General features: G+C 40.6%; 2 protein-coding genes across 2 annotated transcripts; one reads left to right on the forward strand and one right to left on the reverse strand.

Annotated features, from left to right (window-relative positions):
• Positions 1-211: 211 nt before the first annotated feature.
• Positions 212-2,332, reverse strand: LOC130470062 (uncharacterized). Its single transcript, XM_056839624.1, has 6 exons — positions 2,203-2,332; positions 1,868-1,951; positions 1,205-1,789; positions 809-907; positions 512-685; positions 212-310 (listed from the first exon to the last, which is right to left on the reverse strand). The coding sequence occupies exons 3-6, from the start codon at positions 1,769-1,771 to the stop codon at positions 212-214; spliced, it is 939 nt and encodes a 312-aa protein (XP_056695602.1). The 5' UTR covers positions 1,772-1,789; positions 1,868-1,951; positions 2,203-2,332.
• A 5,241-nt stretch (positions 2,333-7,573) lies between these two features.
• On the forward strand, positions 7,574-8,140 carry LOC110779528 (uncharacterized). Its single transcript, XM_021984026.2, has one exon. It carries the CDS (start codon positions 7,574-7,576, stop codon positions 8,138-8,140), a length of 567 nt encoding a protein of 188 aa, XP_021839718.2.
• The last annotated feature ends 5,673 nt before the right edge of the window (positions 8,141-13,813 follow it).

The raw sequence follows: 13,813 nt of genomic DNA on the forward strand, positions 1-13,813 counted from the left end.
CAAATACATTGAAAACCTCAAAAATTGAAAACAAAATGAAATAGTTAAAATCGGCAGCCATCAACAGACAATACCGGCCTACCGAAGTACTAAGAAAGCAAAAAGAAACGAGTACAACGCAGCGCCGAGGCAAAAGGGGGAAAAGCAAGCACATATTCGGAAGTCCTCAACTGGAACCGACCGACTCTGAAGAAGACGACTGCCCGAGTCCCTAACTCTTAGGAGTCTCAGGAGCGGCCCCCAGGGGAGCATCCTTCGAAGAACCCCCAGCAGTAGTATCACCCTCGGAAGTGGCCTTCTGGGCCCGAGCCTCTGCAAGAGCAGCTTGGCGTTCAGCTTCAGCTTCATCTCGATCAGCTTGGCATTCCACCAAGTGGTCCTCGGCCTGCATCCATAGGGGAACTTTCTCGTTCCAAGGGAAGTGAGGCATGTGCTTCGCAAACATGCGCCGAGCACCCAGGATGCCGTTCCAGTACTGCTCTCTACACTGATCAGCAGTGTAGAGGTTGACTCGCTCCTGCTCCAGCTTCCGAATATAGTCATCCTTTTCCCGAAGCTTCAGCCGAAGGACAGGCACCTTATCAGCTTGCTGCTGGATCAGCTCCCGATGCTGGACAAAATGGTGGAGCCTTAACTCCGCCTCTTTATGCTCCTTGTCGGCCGCTTCAAATTTAGACTTCATCTCCTGGAAGAGTCTATCTTTTTCCTCAAGTTCGCTAGCGAACTTAGCGGCCATATCCTTCTTTTCCTCAGCAAAGGAAGCGATCTTCTCAGCATCCTCTTCAACTCGGAAGATGAGCTGGCCAACCTCGGTCCCGATCTTCTCAGCAGACTCTCTAGCCTCGCGACTATAACGAAGGTACAGCTGCTTGAGTTCCGTAAGCTCGGAGAGGAGTTGCCCAGCCTTCTGGTCCAAAATGGGAATATCACGAGCATAAGCCTCACGATATTTCCTCAGTTGTTTCTCCTCAAACGAGCTACACTCGGAAGCGAACGAAGACCAGAAAACAGCCTGGGAACGAGAGAAAGATGAGCAAAATAGGAAAAACATAAAACAAAAACACAACTCAAAGAGAAAAATCTAGCAAATTACCTCGTTCAGATAGTACTGGGCCATCATAGCCGGATTCCTCTCTTCGGCCCCAGGAACCCTCCACTGCGGGTTAGCACGAAGCAGATTCTCCCGAGCAGCCTCGGGGCCCACCAAGGATCCCACGTGGGCCAAGGGGTCCTCTCCCAAAATCGGAGCCCTAGCATATCGAGCCATCGTCTCCCTTACTTCTTCGGGGATCCGTTTTAGCGGAACATCCGAACAGGGATCAGCATGGATCAGCCTATCCAGGGCCGAGGTAGAAGTAGAGCCCAAAGTTGAGTGGCGCCTCTTCCTCGTCAAACCTTGCTCGGGCTGCTCCTCCTCTCCAGCAGAGGGAACCTCCTTCTGAACCTCGGGGACCGCAGCTTCGGGGCCCGAGAGATCTATCATCTCCTTGTCTGGACTCTTCTCTCTCTCGAAGGGAAGATCAGCAGACTCCTTCTCCTCAGCTACCTCAGGGACAACCAAACCAGGAACAAAATCGGCTTCAATCGCCTCCATCACCTCGGTGATATCCTGGATTTCGATCCCCGAAGCAGCAGATGGTTTCAGGGGAGAGGGGATGATATCTTCCTCGATCAGCGGCTGATCCACGGGCGGCGGTTCAGCAACCACCACACTCTTTAACTTCTGCCCCGGCAAGGGCATGAAGTGAAGAAGATTCTTAGGAGGAGGCATAACTTCCGAAACCGCTTCCTACATAGCAAGCGTTCAAAGATTAGTTTCAGAAAAAGGGAGAAACGAACTACAAAAACTCCAAGTCAGAACAAATACCTTCTCCGAGGGCTGAGAAGCCTTCGCTTTCTTCGGATGCGTGGAAGGCCTCAAAAGAGTGCTACCCTTCCTTTTGCGTTGATCCTAAAAAGGGGAGACCAAGGGTCAACAAATATAAAAGAAGAAAAAGGAAGAAATAGAGAAAAAAGCGGGAAATACCCGGTTCCTAGATAAAGAGATATCTATCCGAGCCGGAGATGAAACCGAAGGAACGGCACGCGGCACAGCGTCAGTCCCAGGACCCTAAAAAGATGGTCCAGGACCAAGACGTTAGCCGACGGCCAACCGAAAAGAAAAAGACAAACAGAAAATCGAGCCTATAAATGAACACTCACCGGGTCCGAAGTTGTCTTCAACTCAGGAAGCACAACCTTCACAGGAACAGCTTCAACAGAGGAGGCGGAATCCCACGGATCAGCTCGAACTTCGGATATCCGAGCAACCCCCGAAGGAGACAACACGTAATCCTTCAGACGAGGATTACGAGGGTTATCTTTTCCGAACTTGTACTCGGGAGCCGGGTCGTGAATAGTCTTCAAATCCAAAGAAATGCCCAACTTCTTAGGATCAATGCGGCTAAAGCCGTACTCTGCAAAAACAAAGCACAAAACATGTCAGCAAAACGAAGCAGGAAAGAGGACAAACTCACTGAAAAACGGTCTCAGCCGAAAGACACCTACCCCTGTCAAAGATCCTGCTGAGACCGGCAACAGCAAGAATGTCCTCCCTCAAAATGTAATTGAGATTCGGAAGCCAGCTAGACGGCAGTCGATGGTTATCCTCTTGAGCCAAGAACCACTGGAGGAGGTCCACATAGTGGCGATGGTTCCGATCTGGAGCTGCCACACCCCTCATATCAGGATCAGGAGCCACGAACCACTTCGGAGGACGATAAAAGTTGGGATGCTTCGGATCCGTCGGCACACGGACGAGCAACCACTCCGTTTTCCAATTGTGGTCAGAGCTAAGGTAGGGGTACGCCGTGATGTAGTTCGGATCCCCCCTCTTTCGGGACTTCTTGTTGACAATGGTCCACCAACCATACCCATCACCCTTGGAAGCATGGTTGAGAACCAGATCGTGAAGATCCCGAAAACAGCGACAGAGCAGGGGAAATTGACGAAGTCACACACCCATCTAAATCCGATTATGTGCCTCATAGATTTGGGTGTGAGCTGGGCCAAACTGATGTTGTACGACACCAAAAGCTCGGATACGAACGGATCCAGAGGAAAGCGGAGACCATTCTCCAAATGGTGAGTATACACGGAAATGAACCCCCTCGGTGGATGAGTCACCCGAGGACGCTCTTGCTCAGGAAGCTCGCACCAGTACCCCAAGGCATGCTGAATTCCGTATAGCTCCTCGGCCTTCCGATGATAATTCCCTAACTTCGCTTCCACCAACCAGTCACCGCTGACCGATTTCTCCAACGGACCGTCGATCTGCGTGGTCTCATGCAAAATTGAGGCATACTTGCCCTTCGGATCAGCTTCCGTCCAATGAACTGGAAACTCGGAGTAACGACGACGAGCACCCGAAAAGCCAGCTCTCTCACCAGAGGTTGCGCGTTCATCTTCGGAAGCATCCCAACCAATCGAACTCTTCTCAAACGGCCTCTCCGAAGGTCGACCCCTCGAAGATTTTGGTAACCTCCCCGAAGGCACGTTCTCTCTCTCACTCGAGGAGCCAACAACGAACTTGCTTTTGCCCCTATTCTTTGCCATGGTAGCGAAATCTCGATCTAGGGTTTAGATTGAGGGGTAGAAGGAAGAACGAAGAAAAAAGGAGAACTCAGAAACAAATTACCTTTTTCCGAAGCGGAATTCGCCGATAAAGCGAACAACACAAGTTCCCGAAGTCTAAAGTTGGCCGAATTTCGTAGATCTGAAGAAGCAAATTGCACTGCGATCGCCGGAATTTAGAGAGAGAATGGGTTTGAAATAAGGAGTAAAAAGTTCAAAAGGAGCAAAGCACCCAGTATTTATAGAAAAGAGAAAGGGGCGCATCAACTTCCTCAAACCCACGATCTCCATGACACAGTACAATTCCCAACACTTGTCATCAATGCAAATCATCCCTTTTCAAAAAAGAGAGGGAACTTTCGGACTTCTGACAACTGGAAACCCACCCATTTAATTCTAAATGGACCGGGTCTGGGGGGCATGTTGTTTGGGCTCCCAATTGACTCTCAATTGGGCCACTAAGTCCAAAGCCCAATGGCTCTAAACAACAACATCGAACCCACCAGTGGCTATTCAGCCATCCATTAAGGCCCAAGGCCCAATAGTAATAAATGACCTATGGGCATTTATTATGCAAACACTATAAATAGGCCGCCAAGGCTCACACCTCAAGGTACGTCCAATTTACCGCCTTAAGACTACTCTTCTAGAGAACTTCTCTCTAGAATCCGAGCATCATTCTTACTTAGGCATCGGAGGGGCTTTCCTCGGAAACACCCCCGAGGCTAGTGACTTTGCTCTTGTGCAGGTGAATTCGGACTCCACTCATTCAAACAAGCAAGATCTTCAACACATACAAAAGGGCCTTCATTCGAAGCCCATTGTTTCCATCTTTACAACACCGGAACACGGAGTATGTATTTTATTTTTTAATTTGTTTATCTATATTTCACCAGTTACAATAATAACTTGACAAATAAGTAATGTTTTGGTCTAGTGAAAAGGATTATACCTTCCAACTAAAAAGTTGGGGAGTTTAATCCTTACTAGGGCCCTATTCTTCATTTTCATGACTTATTTTGCAGTTCAGTTCAGTTCTCAGTTCCGTTCCGTTCAGTTCAGTTCCATTCAATTCGTTCAATTCAGTACAATAATAATAATAATAATAATAATAATAATAATGATGATGATGGTAATAATATTAATATAACAATTTCAGTTTCAGGATTTATTATTTATTATTTATTTCAGTAATATTCAATTCAGTTCAGTTCTAAAGAACAGGGCATGGGTCATTTTGAGGGAGGGTTCCTTTCACCAGTCTCCCATTCTTAAAGTGTCTAGCCCGCTTACGCATGTGAGATTGATCCATGTGAAGTTTTTATCCGATAGGACACTTCATCTTACCTTCTAAAATAATGTATGCTATAACATAAAGAAGAACGTGGCATTGCCATATTCATTGAAGTATATATAGTACACACGTGATGCAATTGTAGGGGTGAGCATGGGTCGGGTACCCGAACCAATAACATTATCGGATCGGGTAACCGATAACCAATAAGGGCAAAATTGAAATCCATGAACCAAAGCATTAAGTTCGGGTACCCGTACTTCGGGTACCCAAGCTTTCGGATAGGATATCGGGTACCCGTTATGATATCCAATTGAAAAAAATAGACTTTATAACTAGATTATTGTGATATCATTCAACACCAAATACCAACAGTAACACAAGATTTTGACTACATTACTAATGAATTAGAATTTACTCAAATTATACATTGATTATTAACATTTAGGATTTTGGGCTCTTGAGAAAAAATATTTAAATTGGGGAAAAACTTAAAAAAAGGCTTATTGGATCGTTATCGGGTACCCGTTATTTATAAAATGATATGCGTAACCATATCCAATAACCAAATTTTGGATCGAGTGCCCGAACCGATAACCATATCGGTTCGGGTACCCACTTTTTCGGATCGGATATCGGTTCGAATTTCGGATTTTTGTTTTTTCGAATAGTTTTGCTCAGCCTTATGCAATTGTTGTTGCTAGTATAAATAGTACTCCCTCCGTATTTTTTTAAGAGATACACTTGGCCGGGCACGGGTATTAAGAAAAATAATTGAATGAAATAAAATAATAAAGCAAGTGGGGTTGGATAGATATTTTAATAATTAAACATGTGAGGACCATGTCATTTTGGTGGGTGGAGGGTGAGGTGGGTTTATGAAATTATTTGTTTAATAGGATGGTGGATGATAGGGTATATTAGATGTATTATTTAATTAGATGGTGGGGTTGATAAGTTACTAAAAATGGCAAGTGTATCTCTTAAATAAATACGGTCGGAAAAGGCAAGTGTATCCCTTAAATAAATACGGAGGGAATATAATGCTATTGCTAGTTTGCTACAACAAAATAAATTGATACGGCATTACGGCATGGCAGATCTATATTGTCTTAATTGGACATTAAACTGCCCAAAGGAACACCTCAAATTATTTGGGTATATCTAAACCTCAATCAATTCTAACCAAATCATTGGCAGATCTACAAATTACACTGAGTATATGATTTATCTTCCTACAAATTGCATCTAATTTGAAATATTTTAGTGAATATGTGTACACACTAATGAATGAAACCCAAGCAATATAAAGGGAGTATCTATTTCAAGTGTCAACTTTTACGGAAGTTGACTTTTCCTTAGCCTTCTCCAACCACGGGCCAGAGCCTACTAGCCCGACACGTTGGCTTGTATATATGACCCATCTAAGGCATGCCCATCTCTAATTATCTGTATATATATAATTTTACTTACGATTTATTTTTATTACAATCATTATATTATAAAACATCGTCAAATGAATTGTTCATTGTTAAAGTCCAAACTCGAATTTACAATTTGAGAATCATAAGGTACAAATTATTCTATACGTCTTCTATGTTTTGGATTGCATAATTCAATTTTGAAACTCCATTAACTCAAAGATTGTACTAGAATACTTTATAAATTTAAAATGAAACCAATGTTATGAAATATAATATGGATGTCCATTATACCCCAATATTTTCGGAATATTCTAGGGTTCAGTAAAATCCTAACTATTGTATCCTATATATACCCGGTACTATATGGAACAATATACAACTCGATTCTCTCTCTCTTATTCTCTCATGTTTATTCACAACACTGTTTATTCACAACACGTTCTCAGCACCAAACCCTAACCGACTGAGCGAACGAGAAACAAAGAAAGTCATCTAGGTACGTATTATTGATCTGCCACAAGTATCAATATTTTATCGATTCATGATTTTTTTTTATTTGCTGGATGAGTAATATTTAGTGTTTGAATTAATCCATGCGCCGCAAGTATTGATATTCAATTATTCATGATTCGTTGATTTGTGTGATGAGTAATACTCGTGATGTGCGTACTTGCTGATTTACTTGATGAGTAATACTTAGGAATTTATAGTAAAGTGATTAGATTTCTATTCACACTGGTTTTATGTGGTTTTATGTCTATTACTTTTTGTGAGACTACAATCATGGCTATTACTTTTTGTGAGACTACAATCATGGCTATCACTTGTAAAAATCAAACAAACCTTGGCCTTTAAGCACTATTTAGAAGAAACATTTGATATTTTCCGTATACGATTAAATGCTGCTGCAAGGAATTTCCAAAGATAAGTTATTAAATGTTGTTTGTGATTATATGTTTCTTGCGTCAGTGCTTAGTGTATGAAAACTTTGTGTTTTATTTGATAACAACCTTGATTCGGTTCCATTAATTTTTTTTTCGAATCATCAGTATTGTACCGTGTATTTCTTTTTTGGTTAAACACAAATTTTTTTTAATTAATTTATTGTCGTAGGTGATTCCTAATTTGCAATATTTAATTGTAGTGTGAACTATGTCGAATCTTATAAAACTCGAATTTGCGGCCCTTGATATTACTGGAAAGAATTATTTATCTTGGGTATTAGATGCCGAAATTCACCTAGATGCAAAGGACCTTGGTGATACAATCAAAGAAAGAAATAAAGAAAGAAGGAAATAAAGAAACAAGTCAAAACAAAGCTAAAGATATGATATTTCTTCGCCATCACCTCCATAAGGATCTTAAGATTGAGTACTTGACTGTAAAAGACCCACAAATCCTTTGGAGTAATCTCAAGGAGATGTATGACCACCAGAAAACTGTGATATTGCCTAAAGCTCGTTATGATTGGTTACATTTAAGACTACAAGACTTTAAGTCTGTAAGTGAATATAACTCAGTCATGTTCAGAATTACTTCACAATTGAAGTTATGTGGAGAGAAAATTACTGATGCAGAAATGTTAGAGAAAACATATTCTACCTTTCACGCAAATAACATTGTCCTGCAGACACAATACCATGAAAAGGAATTTAAGAAATATTCTGAACTTATATCTTGTCTCCTTGTGGCTGAGCAAAATAATGAGCTATTAATGAAAAATCATGAATCACGTCCGACTGGTTCTACTCCATTCCCTGAAGCGAATGCGACATCTCATAATGGGAAAAAAATATCATGCCAACAATAGTGGTCGAGGACGTGGTCAAGGACGTGGACGTGGACGTGGATATGGATATGGTCGAGGCCGAGGCCGAGGTGGTTCTTTCAAGAACTCGTATCCCCACCAGAAGTGGGACAATAAAGATGGTACTCCCTCCGTCCCAGATTAGTTGTTACACTTACCTTTGCACAATGTTTTAGGTGATAAGTGGTTGTTTGGTTATCTATTGTTATTTAATTGAAAAAGTAGATGTGATAGGAGTTAGTGGAGTATTTTTTTTAATTGAATGAGAGAGGGTGTGGGGACAAAAACAAATTTAGTGGGAAGAGAGAGACAATATAATAATTGTGGGGTCATTCCTTATTTAAAAGTGTAACAACTAACTGTGACGGACGAAAAAGGAAAGTGTAACAACTAATCTGGGACGGAGGGAGTAACAAACAAGAGAAAGATAAAAGCTAGAATATGACCAATGTATGTTATCGATGTGGAGGAAAAGGTCATTGGTCTTGTACATGCCGTACACCAAAACACCTGATTGAGCTTTATCAACAATCATTAAAGCAAAAGGAAAAGAAAGGAGAAACAAATCTTGTATACGAAGATGGTGAAGGTGACTTTGATTGTGGCAATACAACTCACCTGGAAGTTGCTGATTTCCTCACCACCCCTGAAGGGAATAATTAATCCTTAGAGTCGTTTATGATCATTTAAAGAATAAAACTTTGTTTTCTTGCATTCATGTTATTTTATTTTGGATTTTATTTGTTTGAACTATGGTTTTATATGACATTGTTAAATTTCGGTTATTAAGTTATTCTTCTTGATATTTCATTTATTTGAAGAACATGAATACCCCTCAAGTTCAGTTAGCAATGAATGGTGAAGATTTATGCTTAGCAGACAGTGCAACTACTCATACCATACTGAAAAGCAAGAGATATTTCTCTCATTTGACAATGAAAGAAACTAGTGTGAGTACTATATCAGGTAGTACAAAGATAATTGAAGGCTCCGGAAGAGAAAATATATTATTGCCCATGGGAACGAAATTTGAAATCATTGATGCATTATGTTCTCCCAAGTCTCAGAGAAATTTATTGAGCTTTAAAGATATTCGACATAATGGATATCACGTTGAGAAAACAAGTGAAGGAAATGTTGAATACCTTCACATCACGAGTATTACCCAAGGCACTAAGCATATTTTGGAGAAATTACCTGCATTCTCCACTGGTTTGTACTACACTAAAATCAATACAATTGAAACATATGCTACAGTAAACCAGAAGTTTACTGATAATTTTACTGTTTGGCATGACCGGCTGGGCCCACCCCGCTTCAATAATGATGCGAAAAATAATTGAAAATTCATGTGGACATTCATTAAAGAACCAGAAGATTCTTCCTAATGATTTCTCATGTGCTGCTTGCTCACAAGGCAAGTTGATAATACGACCTTCACCAGCCAAAATAAATTTTGAATCTATCAATTTTCTGGAACGTATACAAGGAGATATTTGTGGGCCAATTCACCCACCGTGTGGAACATTTAGATATTTTATGGTTTTAATTGACGCATCTAGTAGATGGTCACATGTATCCTTGTTATCAACTCGCAACCTGGCGTTTGCGAGACTACTTGCTCAATTGATTAGATTACGAGCACATTTTCAAGATTTCCCTATGAAGGCAATTCGTCTTGATAATGCTGGTGAATTCACTTCTCAAGCCTTTGATGATTATTGCATGTCCATTGGGCTAAGTGTTGAACATCCTGTAGCACATGTTCATACACAAAATGGTTTGGCTGAATCATTAATCAAGCGTCTCCAGTTGATTGCTAGACCATTACTTATGAAGTCCAAACTCCCAATCTCTGCTTGGGGACATGCTATATTACATGCAGCAGCATTAATTCGCATTAGGCCAACGAGTAATCAATAGTTCTACCCATCACAATTGGTTTTTGGTCAGGAACCAAATATTTCCCATATGAAAATCTTTGGATGTGCTGTATATGTTCCAATTGCTCCACCACAGCGTTCTAAGATGGGCCCTCAAAGGAGGTTAGGAGTATATGTTGGATTTGAATCCCCATCAATAATTAAATATCTAGAGCCATCTACAGGGGATCTATTTAAGGCTCGATTTGCAGACTGTCACTTTAATGAGTCAGTCTTCCCAACATTAGGGGGAGAAAATACACAGCTGGAGAAAGAAATCAGTTGGAATGAATTATCACTCTCTCATCTTGATCCTCGTACTAAACAATGTGAATTAGAAGTACAAAAGATAATTCATTTACAAAGCTTAGCAAATCAATTGCCAGACGCATTTACTGACCCAAATAGAGTGACCAAGTCACATATACCAGCTGTAAATGCTCCAATTAAAATTGATGTCCCAGCAGGACAATATCAAACTGCTAGTGAGTCTACAGCACGCCTGAAGCTTGGTAGACCTATTGGTTCCAAAGATAAGAATCCTCGTAAAAGAAAAGGAGCGGCAATTGATAATGGCCAGAACGAGGAAACAAAGAATTTTGAAGAATCTCCAGAAGAGACTTTAGACATGACGAATGAAGAAATTCAGGTACCTGATAATTAAGAGATCTCAACTAATTATGTCATGTCTGGAATAAAATGGAACCGAAATAAAATCGACGTCGATGAAATTTTTGAATGCAATGTAGCAGTTGATGTTATGGATGAAAATGAGGATCAGGAACCAAAGTCCATTGAAGAGTGTACACAAAGTGATAATTGGCCAAAATGGAAGGAAGCAATTGAGGCAGAATTAAAATCTCTTGCAAAGAGAGAAGTATTTGGACCAGTAGTCCGTACACCTATAGGTGTAAAACCAGTGGGACATAAATAGGTCTTTGTGCGAAAGAAGAATGAAGATGGAGAAATTGTGCGATACAAAGCACGTTTAGTTGCACAAGGATTCTCACAAAGACATGGAATCGATTATGAAGAAACATACTCTCCTGTGGTGGACGCAACTACTTTCAGGTTCCTTATCAGTCTGGCAATTAGAGAAGGACTCGATTTACGTTTAATGGATGTAGTCACAACTTACTTATATGGCCCACTGGACAATGACATTTATATGAAAGTCCCAGAAGGACATAAACTGCCAGAAGCAGCAAATTGTAGTTCTCGAGAACATTACTGCATAAAATTGAATAGATATCTTTATGGATAGAAACAATGAGGGCGTATGTGGTATAATCGCCTAAGTGAGTACTTGTTAAAGGAAGGATATAAGAATGACCCCATCAGTCCATGCATTTTTATAAAGAGATTTGGAGCAGGATTCGTAATAATTGCAGTGTATGTTGATGATTTAAACATTGTTGGGACTCCTGAAGAGATATCATATACAGTGGAATATTTGAAGAAAGAATTTGAGATGAAAGATCTTGGAAAGACAAAATTTTTCTTAGGGCTACAAATTGAGCACCTAAAGAATGGAATCCTTGTGCATCAAACAACATACACAGAAAAGGTACTGAAAAGATTCTCTTTGGATCAAGCACATCCGCTGAGTAGCCCAATGGTTGTAAGATCACTGGATGTGGATAAAAGACCCATTTTGCCCTCGATAAAACGATGAAGAAATCCTTGGTCCTGAAGTACCATACTTAAGTGCAATAGGGGCATTGATGTACCTTGCTAGTCATACGAGACCTGACATATCATTTACAGTAAATTTGTTAGCAAGGTTTAGCTCATGTCCAACTCGAAGGCATTGGAATGGGATAAAACATGTACTTTGTTACCTCCAAGGAACGAAAGATATGGGATTATTGACAGGCTAAAGTTGTATTACCTAATAAAAAATAACCTAAGGTCCACTAGCTAGGTAGCAAGGGAAGTCAGGATCGAATCCACAGGGAAACAGGCGTTCTTTCTACTATCAATTAATTAATCTAGACTACTGTGAACAAAGTTGGTTGATGGTTTGTAAATTAAGACTACGAACGAATATTAAACAAGAATGAATCAATATATTAAGAAATCTAGGGTATAGGTTTGCCAACAAATAATAATCCAGGACATTGAACAATCACGATAATCAACAAAGTAATTAATTAGATTAGCATGGTCTCTCAAGTCGATACTAATCATAGACTTAGAATTAACGGGCTCTCGCTACGTATTAACTCTAATTCTACCTATTGACACAAGCCTAAACATCAAATTGCATCTCTCGAATCTTAATTTGATATTGCATAACTACCACAATTAAACCTACGCAAATCTAATTGTATAGTGAAATAAACCAATCAATAGGAATCAATTACAATCCAACAATCATAATCATTCAATCATCCCTTCATATTATTCATGGATCCCCAACCCTAGAAATTAGACTACTCAAGCATGTTGACAATTAACAAAGCAATAATCATAATTGAAAGCATTATTAAAGCAAGACAATGAATTGAAATAAGAATTAATACCTATTTGAAGAACAAGGGAATTGAAAGCTTGAATTTTTATTGAGAATTAAACTAAGTGTTTTTGCATAAACTAGAGAGAAAATTAGGCTAAGGAAATAATACTAAGCTTCAATACTAGAGAATAAAGTGTACTCTAAAAACAATTAAGGCTTGCTTATATAGTTTGCCCAAAATAAAGCCCAAAAAACGGAAAGAAAACTCGCGCATAAGTGCTGGGGGTTGGCGTCGCCCGATCGGGCGTCGGTTCGCCCGATCGGGCGATCCACTCGATAGTCGGCCTGATCGGGCCAAAATCCGCCCGATCGGGCGGTTTGTGAACTCTCCATATAGCCTCCAGATTGACCGCCCGATCCGGGTCGGGCGAGCTGCGCCCGATCGGGCGCGCGTTGATGATTCCATATTGCTTATAATTCCGCCCGATGGTTGCATTTCGCCCACATCTTCCAGGGCGATTTGCAATCTTCAATGTAGCTTGCCCATATCACTGAGTCTAACTCCCGGGGCTCAACCATAAGCATCCAAGGCTCCCGAAAGTCGACGATGGAGGTCCCGAACTTCTCGGACTCATATAGTGGCCTAGATCAACAATGAAACGGGTCTAAAACGACCAATTTCTCATAATCAAACCTGAAACTCAAGGCACACTCAATAACACACATTAGTACTAGAAACGGCTCCTAAGAGCACGTTTGACACATAAAAGTACTAAGGGACGGGGGTAAAAATACTATATAAAACATGCATATCAAACCTCCCCAAGCTAGATCCTTGCTTGTCCCTAAGCAAGGAAATCATCGATAAACACAAAACCAACTTCACCCCCGACATAATTCAAAATGAAAAACATAATTCGAGGCAAAATCCAACAAGCATGCATCAATGTTAACCAATCAAATTCATTCAACCGTCAATCCACCTCAACAATCGTCACGCAAAGCGAACCACAAGTGTACAATGGAATTCAAGACTAGTGCTCACACACTCGTCACTCATTTATGTGGCGGATAAAAAATATACCCGTTCGCTCCCCTGCCAACATATATGTGTACAATTCCCTCCCAAACTCACAACACTCGTGTGTCTAGAAAAACATGCACTCAACCTAGTAGTCGACTCGGAATGTGTCATGTCATAACTTGCATTGATAAACAACTACTTTCACATTAATATGACTCTATGCACAAAGGTCGGAAGGTCTTCAAAGCTTGTAATGATAGGCTTAGGTAGGG

The sequence above is a fragment of the Spinacia oleracea genome, chromosome 3 (assembly GCF_020520425.1).
Source record: "Spinacia oleracea cultivar Varoflay chromosome 3, BTI_SOV_V1, whole genome shotgun sequence".
Classification (NCBI taxonomy): domain Eukaryota; kingdom Viridiplantae; phylum Streptophyta; class Magnoliopsida; order Caryophyllales; family Amaranthaceae; genus Spinacia; species Spinacia oleracea.

Coding starts and splice junctions, on each gene's coding strand:
- LOC130470062 (XM_056839624.1), bottom strand. CDS start 1,771: ATGCCTCCTCCTAAGAATCTTCTTCACTTCATGCCCTTGCCGGGGCAG. Junction 686..808: donor CTGAGAAGATCGGGACCGAG/GTTGGCCAGCTC, acceptor AGACTCTTCCAG/GAGATGAAGTCTAAATTTGA. Junction 311..511: donor GGAAGCTGGAGCAGGAGCGA/GTCAACCTCTAC, acceptor GCTCTTGCAGAG/GCTCGGGCCCAGAAGGCCAC.
- LOC110779528 (XM_021984026.2), top strand. CDS start 7,574: ATGCAAAGGACCTTGGTGATACAATCAAAGAAAGAAATAAAGAAAGAA.